We start from the raw sequence: 18,279 nt of genomic DNA, 5'->3' as shown, positions 1-18,279 counted from the left end.
CATGAAACTTGGGCGAGTTAGGACCGACAAGGAGGCGGCAAAATAATGAAAAATTTCACAAATGAAAACATACCTTTGATAGTTGAATCACTTCAAATCCAGTTTGTATCGATGATAATTTGATAAAGATAAAAAAAAAATCACTAATAAACGATATTGAATTGATGAGACAAGCAAGCGAAATAGAATCCGTGTAGTCGAAGAAGTACGGTGAAACTGGGAAGAGGACTCTCTTTTCGTGATAAAGATCGACGAGCGCCCCCTGATCCTTTTGATTTGAAATTTCAAAGCGCCACCTGGGCCAACATCAGAAGTAAGACTTTCATTGGTCAATGCCTGCCCTGTGGGTGTGGCCTTGCAGGAAAAAGTCACGTGGGCAGCTCTAACCGATCAGCTGTTTCAACTTTTCGCGGCAAAAACAGGTGACTGACTGGGCGGGAAATGAAAACACAACGGGCCTATCTCGAACAAGGCGATATAAATACGACGGTGTCGATTTCAGGTGCATCTGAGAAAAGAATTTTCCGTCTAAAATTACGCACCCATTCCATTAGATACCATCTGCTTGTTGAACGGCCTAAAAACTTTGAACTAGAAACAAAAAAAAAAAAAACTATTAAATTTCAATTTTCTAATCTATCAAAGTAAAGGAGGGTCGGGGTGGCTGAAGGGAAAAGCCCGCGCGCGCTCTTTTTTCCCACTCTTCTTCCGGAAAGTGGTTACAGCAACTTTTGGACATCAACCTGTTTCGCCTGCAATCTTCGTGTTTGGGTGACCCAAATTGGGTCGTGTCGATTCATTCTCAACTTTATTTTCATTTGGACTTTGAAAATGAAATATTTAATCATTCAGCTGCACGTTTCTGCTAGGATTTTGAGTTAAATGTAGCACCTTCGTAACAAAATTACGAAAAGCGAATAGATCAGAAATGAAAACTGTTTTGTCTCAAAGAACGAAGAAGAAAAGTTTTCCCAATCTTTGCTGGTACTTGGTAGTGTTGGTTATTGGTTGCGGAAACCAACGAGTTTTTTTCTAGCACTTTTGGACACAATAAAAAGCAAGAAGAAGGCGCGCGCGGATGCCTAAGAAAGGAAAAAATAAAGGAAAGAGAAAAAAAAACAAATGAGAATTTACCCTCCAGTGAAGAAGGAAGGAGTAGGGGGTTAGTAGAAGGACTCGTTCAGGAAAGAGGGGGGGATGCTTGGACCTTCTGGACGGGGATGATGAAAAAAGAACTTTTAATTGAGAAGTGAATTTTAATGGAATGTTTCTTGCATGATCAATCAGCAGGTTCCGAGAATAATAATAACACTCTTTAACGAAGTGAGAAACGTGTGTGTCGTTTACCAGGAAATGGTGCTGGTTAGCTGCGAGCAAAACATGAAGGATGGGCAACAACAGGAGGTACGTGTCTACTTATTGCTTTTCTGTTGTCAAATGCAACAGACAAAGAAACGTCCAGTCACGCAAAAGTTGTTGTCCCAGACACGTTCAAGTATCGCTGTAGGTAGACACAATCCAAAATAGTTGATGGGTTCATTTTTCACGCTAAAAATGTCCATATGGCAACGTCATGAATGCCAAGGTCATATGCTATCCGAAAATCTAAGACAAAGGCCATCACACAAAAGAGTTGCCATCCAAACGAAGAACCGAAATGCTTCCATAAAATCCTTTTTAGGTTCTTCAGTTTTGGCTTCTCTCATTGAGTTATTGAATGATTCACAAGAGATGGTTGCGAGATAGTTTAGTAAGAACAAAAGAGTCGCATAATCCGAAACAAGAGAACGAAGACGGTCGCGCCATATTTGCCTTTGAGGCTTTGACTGACCAATCGTTGTCTTCTGGCCAGTTTATCCACGTGTATGTATATAGACAGTGTCGCTGTGTGTATCCACCTGATCTCCCTAAAGGGGACAGGTAAAATACCTGTGCTGCCCACATTTAGAAAAGAGGAAACCCAACGAGGAAAAAGAAATAAAAGAAAGGGAAATCACATGAAAGAATGAAACAGCAGCAGGTGAATGAACTTGCTTAGGGATTGGCCAGTTTCAAGTCATTAGACACGTACGGCATCGATTCATGAGAGACATTTGTATTTCTTTTTTTCTTGTTATTGTTGTGTGCGAATTTCAGAATATTAAACGAAGAAATAAAAATGTGGGAGGGAATTAGTAGAACATTGAAAGGAAATGGGCTGGGTTTAATTCCTTTCTTCTTGGTATTGTGTCGGCCTTGGCAATGCAAGTTTCAATTCATTCAGTCTTTGTCGTATTTGCTGGCTGTAGGTCGGACGTGGAAATAAATGGGACCGTACGTCAAGAACTGGACGACGGAACGGAGGAGCATCACAAAGAGAACGGTGAATTGAACGATAACATAATGAGAGAGGGAGGTGCCAATGTCTAGCCAACTGCCACGGGAGGTCACCCAGTGGAAAAACTGAACGGCCATGGCGGCAGACAGCAACAAAATCATCAGATAAACATTCTTCATTGACAATTGGTGCTGGAGCGTAACGGCCCATAGAGCCGAGGAGACGGCAATGAACGGTACAGTAATCTTCCACAGCAGGAGGCCGGCCATGGTGAACGGTGAGAAGGTGGTGACAAAACAACGGACGCTGCTCGGATCAAAACTATTCAGACTAGCCAAATTACCCAGTCCAAAGAAAGAAAGCAGTGTGAGAAAGAGGAAAAAGTAAGAGCGGCGAAGTTGAGTCCAAAAAGAATCTGAAGGCGGAATTGCCGCCTCTAACCGGATCCAGACGGCCAACGCAACGACTAGAACGACAAAGAAGATGCCTTCGTAAGACAAACTCAACAAAAGAAAAGACGGTGCCAAAGTGATGACAATCCCGATCAAACGAGGCCATAATAAGGACGGCCCTATGACAGGTAATGTCAAGGGTAAACCTAATAATAAGAGAAAATTACTAATTACAACATTGCCAAGCAACAGCGTTCGCTTAAAATAATTGCAATTCAATAAGTCTTCTTCTACTTGTAAACATGAAATTCTTACCAAGAAGAAGCCAGGAAAGAACTTGCTCCAAAATAGGAAGTCCTTGTCCTTGAACGAGACTGTCACTGACGCTATGGCGGACATAAAGCGTAATTGGTATGGCTATCGTGTAGCAAACCAGCACGGTACGATCACGATCGTGATGCATGACCAACGAGCTCCAAAATGCCATCACCGTCAACAACATTCCTCCAATGTCCCTAATGTTTCAAATTAAAACTCAGCATTATTAAAAAAATAAACCAGTCAACATGCCCAATTAGTTTAACTTACACAAGAATGGGAAAAGAATGTTTCCCTACGGGGGGGAAAACAGGAAACATGGCCAAAACGAGAAAAGCAAACATCCACAAACTCTTGAACATCTCGTGGTGTCGCCAACGGTTGGACGATCGCTGGTCCCAGTGTGGCCAAAGAGACAAAAAGATGAGTCCGACAGAGAGGAACCACCGTTGAAAAAATCCTGCCACTAGAAACTCAAGTCCACCAAGGAGAAAGACGGTCCATATAAAATGGCGGATGCGGACTAGACGGACGGTTTGGCGTAGCATTTTTCGCGACTGCCGTAAACAATACCACCACAACACCAAAGGCAGTAAATGATAGGCATAGTAAAGAAAAGGGACTCCTTCCACTGACGTCACGAGAAAAAGATTAAAACTTAAATACTATGCGATATTCCTGAATATTACAATATTTTAAAACCTGTCAAAACGATAAAGATGAAGACGGATAAGCCGAATGCGATCTGATCGATCAATCCAAACTGTTTGCCACATTTTTTTTTCGATGCCGGCGTCCGCTCTTGAATAAGGAAGACAACCAGGATAGCCGCCCATCCGATATAGGCCAGCGTAATACACATTTTCAACTGGAACTCGTCGTAACGGTAAAAATACTCCATGCCTTGGAGGCAGAGATCCATTAATTCAACACTTTGCTGGATCTATTTTGACCACGGTATAAAGATGTAATTTTAAAGAAACACAAATTTCGATGCTAAACTGAAATCTTTTTTACCGATTCGTTGTAGTATCCAGAACGAATTGAACTCTCTATCTGCTGAAGGTTATGCATAGTCACTTGATTCGATTCCAATGGCCAGAACGGCCGGAATCGCCACGAAAGACTTTGGTTTTGCTGGCGTTGAGACAGAGATTGGAAGGATCTCGTCAATTGTCTGGCATTGGTCAACGCAGCGTGAGATTTCCATAGCATATCGTCGGCTAGATAAGCTAGAGGTAACTTCCCCTTATAAAATTACGAGAATTAACTTTGTTTCTTCAATGGAACTTAAAATTTAAACATTTGTTACCACTGAATTCACCGGGAAATTGATCCCCAGCAAAGCGGCCATAAGAGGAGCGATATCAGCTTGTTCCATATCGTCCCTCTTGTTCTCCCAATGTAAAGAATCGATATGATCCGTGTTGATTCCGGCGCCCCATGCCACAATAGGGGTTTGTGTTTCTGTTGGATGACCCGCTCCATGAGATCCTAAGGGTATAATTAGAAATCCTATCGTTGTAGTTTTGACAACTTCATTTAACAAACACACGCTCACCCCAGTCAGTCATTCCATGATCCGCAGTAAAAACAAAAGCTGTTTTATTATCCTTGAAATAGCCGTTGACCAAACTTTCAATTTTACCGATCCCCTGATCCACATACCGAAGGTTATCAGTATACAAACTAAATCAAACAAAATTGAATTATAACGCTTTGGACATCTGCATGGTCTTCATCATCTTACGTAGAATGGGGCTTATTGGTGTGACCATTAGTGTCTAATCCCAAAAGGTGTACAAAAAATATCAACTGTTGCTGTTCTAACATGTTGGAGATGGTGGCATTATGTGGAGCCATTTGTATAAATCGTTCAAAATGCTCAAAAACCCATTCATCAAGTTTGTAAGCATCATGTCCAGTGAACTGCTCACTTTCTGAAGAATAAGTGAAAGTGATCACATTCCCTTTTGTTCCTGCATATGTAAACAATTTAGCATTTTGCCAAATCCTATTATCAAATCATTTGAAAAACCTTTTGAGAACATTGAAAGAATATCTGGGCTACCCCACCCAAATGTGTAACTGCTCTGATTGAAAACAGAGTCAAATTCAACTGGGTTTTCTTTCCAGCCCTTTAATGAAATATAATTTATCAAAATACTATTAAGTAAAACAGTTCCTAAAGAGGATTGGAACTATTAAACAACTAACTCTGAATACGGCAGATGGATCCTCGTACAGTCCAGCAATCATTGCTACATGTCCCGGACGGGACTCGGTTGGAACTCTAGTACTTGACAATCCCCATTTTCCTCGACTGCTTGCCACCGATCTGCAAACAGAACAAATATTTTTGAATTAACACATCACTTAAATGTTTGGCTTAAAGTTGTAGACCTGAGAAATTTGGCGTTAGGTTCTCGATCATTTCCATAGCTGAGAAAGGTATCAAATCTCAATCCGTCCGCTGAGAAAAGTACTAATCGTTTAGCCGGTGCCGGAATCGGGTTGGCAGATGGAGACATTCCCTTCACGATCGGTGAATGAAAATGAATATCAAATACTGAAAGGAGAAAGACTATTTGTACACAAACTGCACTAAAAATAATCCACATTTTGGGGTGTTATTATATTTGGTTTACAACATTGTTGAAAATAAATAATATATTTTGTGTGTGTCAGCTGTGGCTGAGTTTCACGGAACGCAAACACACAGTTTTTTCTACTGCTGTCACGACACCGATGCCGTAAACAATGTATAATATAGGACTACAGACATTTCCTAATTTTGTTCAATAAATTGCGTTTACAATATACGTGGAACTATCATTTCGGCTTTTGATTTTCTTTTCACGTCAGTTTTTTTTTACTGAAAATGAAAGCGGGAAAAGAAATATTGGCATGGTGTTGTCATGACAACCAGCAGTCGCTCCCAAAGCTGAATCGAGTTTACGTTTTTCTCTTCTTCTCTAGAAGACGTGACGTTTGATTATTCACACACCACAAGGCTCTGTTTTACAGTGTTAAGATGTCAGAGTAAGTTTTCGATATAATTAGTCATTCGATGGTAAAAATCATAAAATGAGGAGTAAGTGCATTTCTAATACGTAGCCGTTTTCATCCAGTGATAGAGAGTATGCCATCATTAACCAGAGGTTGGTGGAGAAAGGTGACAAGGAAAGGTATTGTCTTTCAACTTGTTTACTGTAATAGATTTTAAGCCAAAATAGTGCAACAAAAAATTGGTTGAGTTGAAGCAAGTTGAATGGTTTAAGCTTTTTAATGCTAATGCAGTGAAGCCCAATGATGAAGGTCATAATCGTTACATCCTGACACATTTTTTTTTTTTCATAATATAATTTCTGAGTAAACATTCTTGGTTTTAACCATTAAAAGAGTTTGGGTTGCAAAGGACATGGTTGTGGCTTGATGTGAGCTTTTCTCTCTAACAGCACGACACAGAATTTGTTTGTGTTTCAAGGCTGCTACTTAAACTGGTAACAGCCCAATTGAATGCAGGCATAATTACATGGATATAATCTTAGCCAGCATATTTATCAAATATAATTAATGTCTTGTATATATTGACAGATTGAGAGCTATATTGCGTGAGCAGTTGATCAAATCTGGTTGGCGAGACGCTTTAAAATTGGAATGCCGTCGAGTCGTGCAAGAGCAAGGTCTTGACAACATCAGCGTGGACGAAATAATTAAACAAGTAACGCCACACGCCCGTGGTAAGTCCCAACAATATTTTTTTTATCGGCGTGGAACCCGGTCTAAATGTCTCTGTTTCACGCAGCCACGATTCCCAGTGACGTCAAGCAAGACTTGCTGAATCGCATCAAAGAGATCGTGCAGAATGAATCTGATTCCTTTTAACGATAATAAGTTTGGATTGTGTATTTTGCTTATAATGTTTTTTTCTAAAAAAAAAAAAAGAAAAAAAGAAAAAGAAATTGAATAAAATGCTCGTGTCCCATTTTTAAGAAAACAGATAATAGTCCATAGTCTGCAGGAAAGCGGCGAATGCGGGTTGGTCGCCTTGGTAACAGATCGTAGCGTGAAACGGTTGTCGAATTCTCACGAGTCGATAGGGTGGAGGGAGACGCGTGAGGACGTTCGATGACGGATCATCCCGAAGAAGGAATGGTGCTTGTACTGCCGCTCGTTGCATTCATTCACACGCATCAGCATGTCTGTATAAATACGCACATCAGACTACATCATTCGCAGGTAATAAGAAGTGGGGTGTTGGACTAGTAGTCTGCAGTCTGAGCAAGTAGTGAAAGGGAAATAAGTAAAAGGAAAAAGCGCATCTGCTTTGGGCTCGTTTCTTTTCTCGTTGGCGCATTGGAGAGAAATGGCGATGGCAGGTGTCGTCATTCACTTGAGAAAAGAACCAGACGTCGTAACAAGCCCGAGAAATAAGAACAAAATTGGAATGACGACGACAAGATGGAACAAATCACAAAAAAATGGAATTAGAAAAAAACGGGGGGCAAATGACAATATCAGCTGTCAAAACTACTGGGGAACAGCAGATGGCGTCTCGTTTATTGATAAGAAAGAGAAAAAAAAAAAAATTCGTTGCAGGCAGACACACGGACAACTGTGTGTGTGTGTGTGTGTGTGTGTGTAGATGAAGAAGAAAAGAAAATGGGAAACACCTGGAACGGGCTTGTGGCGCAGTAGTTGAAGCATCTGACCCATTTGTGTTTGAATTGTGTGTGTATGTGCACGCGCTTCTGATACAATTGTGAAACGATTGTATAGATTCAACGACGATTAAGAGGGTGACAATGATAGGGGGAAACGAGGGGGGCAGGTGGCCATGCAACCACTTTCCAGTTTTGTTTGGCCCGCTGCTGCCTGTAACCCATACACGTTACAATAGGCAGCAGTTCGAGTGTATGTCATCTTTTTCTTAATCCAACATTGGAGGGGAAATTCCGCATCAACATCTGTCGCCTTATTTTTCGACCCTCTTTTTCGGTCGGTTTGAACCCCATTTTTTTGCCACTCTGATCATCAGTTTGTGTTGGTATTAGCTTGTGAACGGAGGTGTCCTGCTATTCGGTGGTCCGCCTATCAATGTTTTTGTCAGTGCATCCACATTTGCATCAAGCCATCCGAATGAAGGTAAAGGAATAAAAAGAAAACAGAAGTCAAATTAAAAGGCAAAAAATTCGTCTCTGACTGTGTGCGTGTGTGTGTGTGTAAGCTGCGGATGTTGTTGAACGGAGCGGTCGGGTGTCAACGACACTAGTTACACGGCGTGGTGATGGCGTGTTCATAATGAAAAAGACGAGCGCGAATAGAAGGCCGTTTCGTCTGAAAACGAAAAATAAATAATAAAGTAGAGGGGGAAAGGAAAAAAAAAAATTGAAAGGATCGAGAGAAAAACGTCTTGATGGTTCCAGACTGTGTTGAAGGAGCTATTAGGACTGCAACCGAGTTTTGGTGTTAGCTGGCCAGTTTTTCCTTTGGCCAGATAGCGTTGCCTCTGCGTGTTGAGACGTTTTCGAGTAGTCTTTCTGTCACAAACAGATGCCGTGTTTGCCGCTGCTGCTGCGTGAGCTTTCTGAAGAGCGTTCACCACCACTGTTGAACTGTCTTGAGCACTCGGTCGTCACCTTTTTTTATTTTTTACCCCCACTTTTTTCTCTGTTTTTCTTTTTATCCATCTTTCGTTCAAATCTCCTAGACACTTTTTCTTTTTTCTTCTTTTCCTTTGGCTCGTGAATTGCTCTTTGGCTCTGTCTGTGATTGACACACGTTAAGAATTTCCAGCGGCCATGGTTCCTAGTCGGACGATGTGATTCATTTTTAAGACAATTTCTGCTCCCGTGTGTTTGTTCCCCCTCCATTTCTACGAAATTGTGTGTGTAAATGGTCAACATTTCTCTGACCATATCCTCCTATTATAAGAATAGAGCGTACTGTATCTATAATAATAGCGATGATAAGCTGTTGTGTTGTTGGATCGTGAACCGCGTGCCTAGCGGGATGGGGTTGGCTGGAGAACTCGACACAGTTCATCCAGGTGCGATCCGGCTGAGAACGAAGGCATCTGCCGACCGGTGTAGATATGCTATGATCCCCCTCCCCGCTTCTATACTATGACCACTAGATTCTTTAGTTCCCTGCACAAGCGTTTATAGATACGTACGTATTATATGGTGAGCATATTAGACGCATAGATACCCTACATCCAACTACGTCTGTTAGGCAACTACTACTTGCTATCCAAGCATAGAAAACAGTATAATAGAGAAGACCAAGTCATACACGTCAGCAGACTTGGTCAGCTATTGGACCATATATCCATGGCGATTTTTGTTGAGCGTAGCTTCAATCAGACGAGATATTGCTCGTAGCGTGACAGAACAAAAAAAAATTGGACAAAATGAATGCATCCCAAAGTACTTAAAATTCTTTCACGCGGATTGCACGTCCTCCTGGATTTTTCGGCTGAGCAATGATGCTTCAAAACGCTGCGAGTAGTTGTCGCGTGAATCGATTGCAACGATAACAAACACACAGCAGCAAGTTGTGATGTGATATGACACGTGTGGATTGTCCCACATTAGGATTTTGCCCTTTTTCTTTCGTTTCGTTTCGTTTTTTTTCCCCCCTTCAACGCAAACCAATGGGCGAAAAGCGGAACTGCTGAGCCCTGTCTTGTATAGCATAACCATGTGATGGGGAATGGGGAAGGAGCCGCTTTCACATCGTCTTTTCCGTGAGAAATAGAATCGAGCAGAGCAGCAAGCAGCCCCGCAGGAAGAAGAAGATTTAGGCGGATGTCGTCCATGTTTTTCGCTGCTGCCGTTCACGTGCTGTTTGTTGTGTCCCAACTTCTCACGCCACAGTCTTTTCTTGTACGCTACCAAAGCTGCAGCAACAGCGATCTTTTCCCGATAAAGAGGATAGACAGTTGCGCCTCTCGCTCAAAAAAAATGATAGTTATTGGCTTATACTTGGATGCAATAAAAATTAACTCATAACACGAGGCTTTGTTCTTTTGGAGCAAAGCTGCTGCAATTCAATTTCACGACGTGCTCAACAAAGATCTAACAACGAAGAGCATCTCCATTTACTGCGACAGGGTTAAGGATTATACATGGAAGATGGGGGATTATAGACTGGACTTGGATACAAATCGCTGGCCGTGAGTATGGGCTACTATTATACAAAGAGATGGGAGGGGCAACACACAAAAAAGAAAGAAAAACGAGGAGAAGAAGCGCAGCTGTGCGCGGATTTTTTTCTTCTTCTTCTCCTCCGGCGCGGATATATCCCCGTGATGTCTGCAGCGTCTGGATATGTCAGTTCACACAAGCTTGCCCTATATCTCTTAGGTAAGTCTATAAGTTTGTGTGATGTGGATATGTGAGAGAGCGGGTGAAACTGCAATAGCAGCGAAACACCTTGAAGGCGACCGCGGCCAAAGTTGTTTCTCTCTCATTCGTGACGGGCTGGCGACGATGGGCGACGACAGTTGGCACCTGGTAACGTCCGTCCCCGTTGACAAGACGCCGACAGCCGCGTCCGTCGCGCCAATGCGGGGAAATACACGCTGGATATGCCCTGGATCATATGGTCCCTTCGTTCAACCCCCGGAAAAAAACAAAAGCCTAGAATCCAATTGGTTTATTTGGTGCTCTATAGCTGTTCATGTGTTTTGACTTTGCCCGTATCGATCCTACGTTCTCGAACGAATCAATCAAGATGAATACGTCAGTCAAGCCCCTCTTTCTCAAAAAATAGTTGCGTTTCGTGAACTTGAGCGAAATGAACCGCCGATGAAAATCATTGGCAATAGGCGTCTGTCGATTCATTGTAATAACACGTCATTTGTGAAGGAACATGCGATGAGAAACCCATTTTCGCCTTGTGCTGCTATTCCGCGTTTGACTTGCTGCGCGCGCGCGCAATTCCCTCCTCCTCCTCCTCCACTCTTGAGCATTTCTCTTGAGAGAGGGCAACTTGAAAAAAGAAAAAAAGGAAAAAAAAGGTTATAGAGGCTTATTGGTGCCAAGCCCAGCAGTTGCTCTTCGACCGTCCGTTGGTAGCGACGTTCGTTTTTAACTTTGAGCTTTTTGAAACAATTTCTCATTGCGACGTTCGAAAATTGGATATTTTTCCATCAGACTTGTACAAGTACATTTCGTCCTTTCTAAAAAGGTAAGCTCTACGTATGGGTGCGACAACATAAGTCGATATCTATCCATTTTAGAAATGTTATATGCACAGCAGTAAAAGACCCCGTTTCATCGGCCCCAATAGACAGTGGGAAAAAAGAAGCCAGTAGAGCAGAGGTCTCAGATGCGGGTCGGCCTCAAAAATAAAAGAACCTATTGCTTTTCTATTTCTTTGCCAGCACAACTAGATTTCCCTCTCGTTTTGTGTGCATGTGTGTGTGTGTGTGTTATGCCTCGTCTGTCCGTCTCCATATGGGATGTCAGCATGTGTTTGCGCTGAGCGCATGTGGCGGATGAATGGCGCAGCTCGGTCGCAACAGCTGGGCCGCCACCAAACCTCCTCCCCTCCCAGTCCTTTTTTTCCTACCCCGTCCTTTTTAGAAACAGCGAGTGTAGTAGTAGTATCTGGCATATCGCACATGTGTTACCTACACACCGCAGCAGACAGGAGCAGCAGCTTATTAGTACTAGACTCGTATAAAAAAAAGGTTTACAAATAAAAATTTACACTTCATTGCGCGCACGGAACGTTTTTGACTGCGGCCCATTTGCTTTGTTGCGTTTGCGTTTGCGTTTCATCGCCATTCATTCGCACAACGCCATTCTTAAATGTCAATCTATTTCTCATTTGATTGCCTTCTTCGACAGCAAGTCACGAAAAAGCTGAACATGCCCGACGAGAACTTATCGCCGCAAAGCCAAGACGAGTCCATTGGCGGTGAAAAAGAGGAGGAAGCGGAGGCGAGGAGGAACGTCAGCCGCGGAGGATATTCTCCGCACAGCACAACAACGACGGGGACGACTCCACCCAGTCGTAAGAGACATCAAACACCCAAAGACGAACAAGACCAAGACGAAGAAATGGCTGATGCACATGCCGGAGAATCAACCGACGTCGATCCTTTGATGGCCGATCAAACGACGACGACGACGACGCCCTTGAAACAAGTTTTAGTGGCTACTCTAAAACTGTCGAGTTCCATTTCACGTCAGCATTCCGACAGGGCGTTGCAAATCGTCACTGATCTTTTGGTGAGTCCACATTCAACTGTTCTCCATCTGTTGTAAGCGAATGCGAGTCTGCTGTTATTACAAAGACGGACAGACTTTTATCGAACGAAATGACATCAAAGCGTGAGACTACAAGTCGTGAACACGCAGTCGGTCCATTTGCTCGGACACTTACTCACGTTGAAGAAAGGCGACCAATGTGCCTGTTCCACATCGTTATCTGCTGACTGTCGTCGATTCGGAACGGACAGCCTCGCGTCGCCGTGCAAGAGTCGTAGATGAGAACAGGACGGCCAACAGCTGCGTTCATCCGGCCGCAACTCGGGGCAGTCTTTTTCATTGGCGGCTTGTGCTAGCTGTGCTGCTCATTCACGCCATGTATCCTCTATGGCTTTTCACGGCCGTTTCGACTTGTACGTATATAGGCCCATATAGACCGGCCCCCCGACCGTGACCGTTAGACCAACGGGCACTAACCGACCCAGACGTCTACAATCTAATACCCTCCTTCCACCCTATACCAACTATACTATATGTGTGTGTGTCCACACACACACACACACAGACGCACGGCAATGCCCCCCCTTAAAAAAAAAGAGAAGAGAGGGATGGCTGTGAGAGATGCTATATCAGCATCAGGAGTTTTTGGAAGCAGCGGTGACGTGCTAAGAACATCTGTTTCGCAAACCAACTTTTTCTCTAGAGAGGAGGGCGACGTGACAGCAGCAGAGAAACGTACCGAACTGTTATTCTTCTTTTTTTTAACCGAGGGTTCGCTTGTTTGTTTGTTCGGGATTTATATTCCGGCTGTTCTGTGTTGAATATGTCACCAGTCCAGCTCATTTTTTATTATTTTAAACCTTTGGTCACCAGATTGGAGTGATAGACTCGAGCGAGTTTCAGCAACGTGTGAGTGAAACTGTTCACTTGTCTTTTCGATCCTTCGTCCCGCCTCTGCTCGATAGACAATTGAATGGATTACGAAGAGAATTGGCTGCCAGACTTCATCCTGCCCGTCTGCTAGCCCAGCAAACCACTGCAAGTCAGGTAAAATTACATGAGTTTCTCCGAGACTGCGTGAATGTTTGCAAAAAGTGTTGCATCTAAACGTTCGATTCCTTTTGTTGCCGTTGTTGTCTAGACGACGAAAGAGCATGTGAAAGCCCTGCTGTTGCTCGACAGTCAGCTGCAGTCTCTTCATCAAGATTCAACGTCTGAATCGTCCTCGTCGTCGTCTACATCACAACAACAGCTCAGCGTTTGGCAGGTGTTCCGACCAGGTGCAGCAGAGGCCCAAGCAGGAAGCCATCCTGCGGGAAGTGAAACGGCTGCTGCGGCTGATCAATCGGTCACAGAGGCCACACAACTGGTGCACCAGCAAAACGGCACTACGAGAAAACGTCGTGCTTCGGCCAGGTATTTACTCTTTTATTTCGATTCCAACAAGGTCTGTAACCGTCCCGATGTGACTACACGTACCCATTTTAGTACGTTGGCGTTAGGCTATAGCGACGTTTTGAATAGTTGATGACGTAAGGGCCTGAACGTTCATTATTGATGAGACAGTTGCTGCCGGCAGTCTTGACTTTGTGTTGAGGTTTGCATTAAATATAGAAAGCCAATCGCGGGCCAATTGGAATCGTCCGCAATCATTGTCGGTCAAAGGGAATCTCTCATTTCTATTATACAGTTGAGATATGAATCGTAAATGAAGCAACGACTGGCGTTTGTTGTTGACAATTTCCCAATTTCGTTTGGTTTATTTCCAGTTTGATAGAGAATAGCGGCGGAGGAGACGACGTGGTGGAAGAGACGAGAAAAAGAGTGGCCCTGTATTCCACTCATCCGCCCGTTTGGATGCCGCCCAAAGAGAACGGAAGCCAACACCAACATCCAATGGCATCGGTTGCTGTTGGAGGCCCACGTGAAATGTCTTCGACCAAAATGCTGTCGGCTTCTTGTTATCCTTCGAACCCGATGGCGTCCTTTCAATCGCAACAAGGCGACGAAGAATGGGCCAACATCCACACGGTTCGATTTCCTTCTTTCAAAAACCATAGCCCCCCCCTCCTATAGATGAATTGCTAACACACACGTTTCACGTTGCAGATGTTGAACTGTATCCTGTCGATGGTGGAAAAAACGAGACGCGCGCTGGGCATTTTGCAACATCGGGCCAGCAACGACAATCAAGTGCAACAACAAAAAAGAAGAGACTCGTCCACGTCTCTTCATCATCAGCAGCAAGTGACGTACGAAGCGTCGGAATTGCGTCGTCAGGCAGGTGAATTGATCGCCCAAACACTGAAGGCGACAGAAGATCGCGTCAATCAAGTCAAACGCAAAGCAGAGGAGGCCGTTCACGATGTCAGACGGGCAGCTATGATCGAATTGCAAAGGGCACTTTCAGCCGAGCGACTTCGAGCAGAACGATTGGCCGCTGAAGCCCGTCGTCAGGGCGCTGAAGAAGCGCTTTCGGCCTTGGGCCAGCACGCCATGATGGGCAGTGGTCATCATCCAACGTCGCCAGCTAATAAGGAATTGTGCTGGAACTGTGGACGACGAGCTAACGAGACGTGCAGTGGTTGCAACGTGGCTCGTTATTGCTCGACATTTTGCCAGCACAAACATTGGGAAGTTCATCACAAGATTTGCGGTCGAGTCTCTCAAGTGATGCTGGCCGCCGCTGCTCCTTCATCATCGATCGAGCATCAAAGCGAATCAGGTAGTCCGTCGTCTTCATCGCAGCAACGCTCCGGCCATCGCAACAATTCAAAGACGCCAAGTCCCGTGCAGCAGCAGACATCCAGTTCGGCATCGTTTGTCCATTGAAAATTGAATCCTAAAATGTCGGCATTGTACGTGCGTCTGCGATGATTGTCACTATGTCATATGCATTAGATATCGCAACGTTTTGATAGATAGCTAGTCAGAATTTACCTAAACCACTGTGCGTACTACTACTACGTGCTGGCGGAGAAATCCCTACCAGGAACCTATATTTGATATTATTGTGTAATATGGTAAACCTAAACCTAACGATTGACTTGTATTCGACGATCTCACCTTTCTATTTTTTTGTTCTATGGCGCACTCTCGTTGTTACCTCCTAAAATCAGCCTCTCTTTTTTTTTTTAATTCTGAATCACACATCAATTACTTCTCTGGTCAGTATCACTTAATTGCTAATTCTATGCTGCGCTTGGATATCCAATCATGTGTTTCCTATACCCGTTTGAAACAAGTCGAGTTCCTAGTCATTGCTCTGACGTCACATGTAGAACGTCCTTTTTTTAAAACTAGCTTTTTTATTCGAAATCGTCAATGTGTAATCAAACATATAATTACGCGACGAATGTTATCGTCTTCTCCCGTTCTATGGACGTCTATACGTATGTGTACCGACTGCAGAAAATAATCAAACTTGATCATTCGTCTACTCGTTCACATCTTGTACAGTACGTCTCAAATCAATGGCATGGTAAATGAAAGTCTAAACCTAAATTCATCGGTGAAACATCGAGAGTTTATTGATTTTGCACATCAGGGTACAACAAGAATTGAATGTTTCAATAGTCGAAAGGAAATGGTTTCTAGACGGTCATGTGCGACGTTTCTTCTTTACGATTTTCAGCCAGCGGATCGTATTCGTGTTGGATGAGACTCGGAGAGTCGACCGTGTCCGATTCTTCGTCGTCGACGTCGTCATCGATGCAACCAAACAATCGACGCAAGAGCGCAAATTTTGGGCAATGAAATCGCACGAATGCGTGGATCAAATACAAAGCGTACAAGATGGCGACGCAAAGGGGCGCCAGGAAAGTGGACTCCACCAAATGCCGGACTGTGTTTGGACCCAACTGAATGATCCGATAACCAAGCAAAACTAAAGGAGAGAAGATGACCAAAGTCAACGCCATATTGACTGGTTGTCTGTGTAATTCGGGACTTGTTTGGCTGACGGCGTACATGTCCATCATGGCCGCCCTGTCGCTCAAGAATCTAACAATGGAGCAGATCCACGAGATGACGCCCAGAACGGGAAAGATGATGAAGATGAGCATCGTTAGTCCGAAATTGGTGGTAAGTTCAGCGTAATTGCTGGTAAAGTCAAAGGAGAGACGATAGTTTTGTCTCCAGACCGCGTGTTCCGCTTCTGATTGGGAGGTGATCCACTTCAACAGGTAAGAGATGAGAAATTCTAGTCTCGCGTGATTCATCAGCACTCCGCTGGCCGTGTTGACAATGATGGCACAGCTCAGGAAACTGCCGTGCTCTGGGAAAAAGAGGCATTTCCAGCGAATGTCCCTGATGTGAAACTGGCCAGAAAACACCAACGGAAGCGGTTTCATGGCCATCATTCGGATTAAATAAAGAACGGCTGATAAATGACAAATGGAATGCAACTTACCCAACTCGATGCTGGACAGAGTCGTCTGGTGTCTGTATTGGCCAATTTTGGTTACAAAGTTAGTCAGTCTGCGGGTGAAGAAAGAGGCCAGACTTGGTAAGATGAGCAATTGCCAAGTCAAGGAAATTTCGTCCGATCCTTGTCCTACCAACTGGAAGGATTGCACGATGTATCCGGGTGCGGCCATGACGACAATGTAACCAAAATAAATGACCATCATTGCCAAAGAGATGGCTAGTTTCTTCCACAAAGGACGCCTTTGCTGCAATTTGGGCCAATTGATTTGCGAGCCGGGTGGGGCATATCCGATGGTCCACATGGAGGGCCGGAATTCTCGATCGCCTCCTTCCTTTTCCTTTCCAAACCAAGTAGATCGCTGCAGTCGTTTCACACCACTTTTGGTTGCCTTGGCTTCAGTTGGACAGTCGAAACCGATGAAGGCTAGTCCGACAAATTTCAAGTTATTCATCATGTCGTCTCGTTTGGCCAAAAGAGTCTTTTCCATTTGACTGTAGAATTGCAAAGCGTCATCGCTGCCTGGGCTCCTTTCATCCGTTCCAGCTGCCTCCTTGGTGGAAAAGCATTCCCAAAAGCGATTTTGTATCTGTTGAGGTCCCGTGGTTAGCAAAGTGCGTTTGATTTCCCGCAACCATTTCAAGTTTTCTTTCACCGGCCATAGTCTGTTGAGATCGTAAACGAAATGAATGTTTTCGCGACCGATTCCCTTCGAGTCAAACCTGTTCTTCAAGTAATCAAACAGCGAATCGACCGTGACGCTAAGCGGAAGTCCACCGATCATCAGCCAGCGGCGATTGCAAACTCTGTCCGGAATGCTGGGACTAGCAAATGACCTGATGCCGCGATGTCGTCCGTGCTTGTACATCTCCCGATCCAAAATGACCAGCACCGCCAGGCAAAACACACAGTGGATCCCATTAACCCCAATGTTATAAAGCGTCGTTGAATTCAGGTTTTTGACAAGTCCCTGCTTATCGCCATAACGATGGACGACTATAAGAACAATGCTGATGATCAGTATCCACGTATAAGCAATCATTTGCCGAACCTGGAACCACAGGTATGTTGCCCCATCTTTACCGACCAGCTCTTCGTCGATGGATAGGCCCCAGCTGCTGGAACGCGTGGTGCATGGTTCAACCTGTCCGTCGAAACGTCGGGTTAGAAATCGCCAACGAAATTTCCAACGGAGGAAGTGAATAACTGCAAAGGAGAAGAGTAAAACAATAGACCAGTAAACGACGTTGAACGCAATGCCACCTTCCCAGATGAGGAATTCGTTGAACCAGGTGTGAGAAGTAACTTGAACGAAATTAAAGTCGTAAACGTCCTGGTTGTTGCATTGCGAAGTATTTAAGCTTGAATACGGATCGCTGAGGAGTCTCGTATTCACACTCATTCTCCTTTGCTGTGTGTGTGATCCAATAAGTCGGGATTTGACAATTATACGGACAGTTCCCGTACCTACGTTTTCCTAAGCCTATTGGCGAATGTCAATTAGGTCGCATTCTCTTCGCTCCACGACTACGCCTTCAGCTAGTCAACACGCTACAAGTTTCAAGCAAACTTAAAAATTATTGCAAACCTTGTTCAAACAAA

General features: G+C 44.1%; 4 protein-coding genes across 10 annotated transcripts; 2 read left to right on the top strand and 2 right to left on the bottom strand.

Annotated features, from left to right (window-relative positions):
- Positions 1 to 2,079: 2,079 nt before the first annotated feature.
- LOC116935123 (GPI ethanolamine phosphate transferase 1) lies at positions 2,080 to 5,770 on the bottom strand. The gene is made up of 11 exons (XM_032942496.2): positions 5,431 to 5,770; positions 5,245 to 5,365; positions 5,066 to 5,165; positions 4,778 to 5,006; positions 4,589 to 4,716; positions 4,340 to 4,521; positions 4,045 to 4,275; positions 3,730 to 3,970; positions 3,298 to 3,658; positions 3,025 to 3,224; positions 2,080 to 2,915 (listed from the first exon to the last, which is right to left on the bottom strand). The coding sequence occupies exons 1-11, from the start codon at positions 5,646 to 5,648 to the stop codon at positions 2,260 to 2,262; spliced, it is 2,667 nt and encodes an 888-aa protein (XP_032798387.2). The 5' UTR covers positions 5,649 to 5,770; the 3' UTR covers positions 2,080 to 2,259.
- Positions 5,771 to 5,939: 169 nt separating this feature from the next.
- On the top strand, positions 5,940 to 6,976 carry LOC116935337 (transcription and mRNA export factor ENY2). The gene is made up of 4 exons (XM_032942664.2): positions 5,940 to 6,069; positions 6,159 to 6,215; positions 6,625 to 6,770; positions 6,836 to 6,976. The coding sequence occupies exons 1-4, from the start codon at positions 6,062 to 6,064 to the stop codon at positions 6,913 to 6,915; spliced, it is 291 nt and encodes a 96-aa protein (XP_032798555.1). The 5' UTR covers positions 5,940 to 6,061; the 3' UTR covers positions 6,916 to 6,976.
- Positions 6,977 to 7,138: 162 nt separating this feature from the next.
- On the top strand, positions 7,139 to 15,684 carry LOC116935174 (protein CBFA2T3). Of its 5 annotated transcripts, none has more exons than XM_032942530.2 (6): positions 7,139 to 7,269; positions 11,889 to 12,272; positions 13,125 to 13,298; positions 13,393 to 13,667; positions 14,021 to 14,282; positions 14,361 to 15,684. In XM_032942530.2, exons 1-6 carry the CDS (start codon positions 7,159 to 7,161, stop codon positions 15,081 to 15,083), a joined length of 1,929 nt encoding a protein of 642 aa, XP_032798421.2. In that variant the 5' UTR covers positions 7,139 to 7,158; the 3' UTR covers positions 15,084 to 15,684. The 5 variants fall into 5 exon arrangements, with proteins under 5 accessions (XP_032798421.2, XP_032798426.2, XP_032798438.2 ...); XM_032942535.2 differs by lacking the exon at positions 7,139 to 7,269 and adding an exon at positions 7,303 to 8,175; XM_032942547.2 differs by lacking the exon at positions 7,139 to 7,269 and adding an exon at positions 8,185 to 10,397.
- A 71-nt stretch (positions 15,685 to 15,755) lies between these two features.
- Positions 15,756 to 18,090, bottom strand: LOC116935152 (calcium permeable stress-gated cation channel 1). Of its 3 annotated transcripts, none has more exons than XM_032942528.2 (2): positions 17,400 to 18,090; positions 15,756 to 17,342 (listed from the first exon to the last, which is right to left on the bottom strand). In XM_032942528.2, the coding sequence occupies exons 1-2, from the start codon at positions 18,077 to 18,079 to the stop codon at positions 15,845 to 15,847; spliced, it is 2,178 nt and encodes a 725-aa protein (XP_032798419.2). In that variant the 5' UTR covers positions 18,080 to 18,090; the 3' UTR covers positions 15,756 to 15,844. The 3 variants fall into 3 exon arrangements, with proteins under 3 accessions (XP_032798419.2, XP_032798413.2, XP_032798407.2); XM_032942522.2 differs by having other exon boundaries at positions 15,756 to 17,883; positions 17,941 to 18,090; XM_032942516.2 differs by having other exon boundaries at positions 15,756 to 18,090.
- Between the last annotated feature and the right edge of the window lie 189 nt (positions 18,091 to 18,279).

The sequence above is a fragment of the Daphnia magna genome, linkage group LG1 (assembly GCF_020631705.1).
Source record: "Daphnia magna isolate NIES linkage group LG1, ASM2063170v1.1, whole genome shotgun sequence".
Classification (NCBI taxonomy): domain Eukaryota; kingdom Metazoa; phylum Arthropoda; class Branchiopoda; order Diplostraca; family Daphniidae; genus Daphnia; species Daphnia magna.
This window is presented reverse-complemented; position numbering and strand designations above follow the sequence as displayed.

Coding starts and splice junctions, on each gene's coding strand:
- LOC116935123 (XM_032942496.2), bottom strand. CDS start 5,648: ATGTGGATTATTTTTAGTGCAGTTTGTGTACAAATAGTCTTTCTCCTT. Junction 4,522..4,588: donor TCATGGAATGACTGACTGGG/GTGAGCGTGTGT, acceptor TTATACCCTTAG/GATCTCATGGAGCGGGTCAT. Junction 4,276..4,339: donor ATTTCCCGGTGAATTCAGTG/GTAACAAATGTT, acceptor TAATTTTATAAG/GGGAAGTTACCTCTAGCTTA.
- LOC116935337 (XM_032942664.2), top strand. Junction 6,216..6,624: donor GAGAAAGGTGACAAGGAAAG/GTATTGTCTTTC, acceptor ATATATTGACAG/ATTGAGAGCTATATTGCGTG. Junction 6,771..6,835: donor AGTAACGCCACACGCCCGTG/GTAAGTCCCAAC, acceptor TGTTTCACGCAG/CCACGATTCCCAGTGACGTC.
- LOC116935174 (XM_032942550.2), top strand. CDS start 11,498: ATGTCAGCATGTGTTTGCGCTGAGCGCATGTGGCGGATGAATGGCGCA. Junction 13,668..14,020: donor AAACGTCGTGCTTCGGCCAG/GTATTTACTCTT, acceptor GTTTATTTCCAG/TTTGATAGAGAATAGCGGCG. Junction 14,283..14,360: donor AATGGGCCAACATCCACACG/GTTCGATTTCCT, acceptor TTCACGTTGCAG/ATGTTGAACTGTATCCTGTC.
- LOC116935152 (XM_032942516.2), bottom strand. CDS start 18,079: ATGAGTGTGAATACGAGACTCCTCAGCGATCCGTATTCAAGCTTAAAT.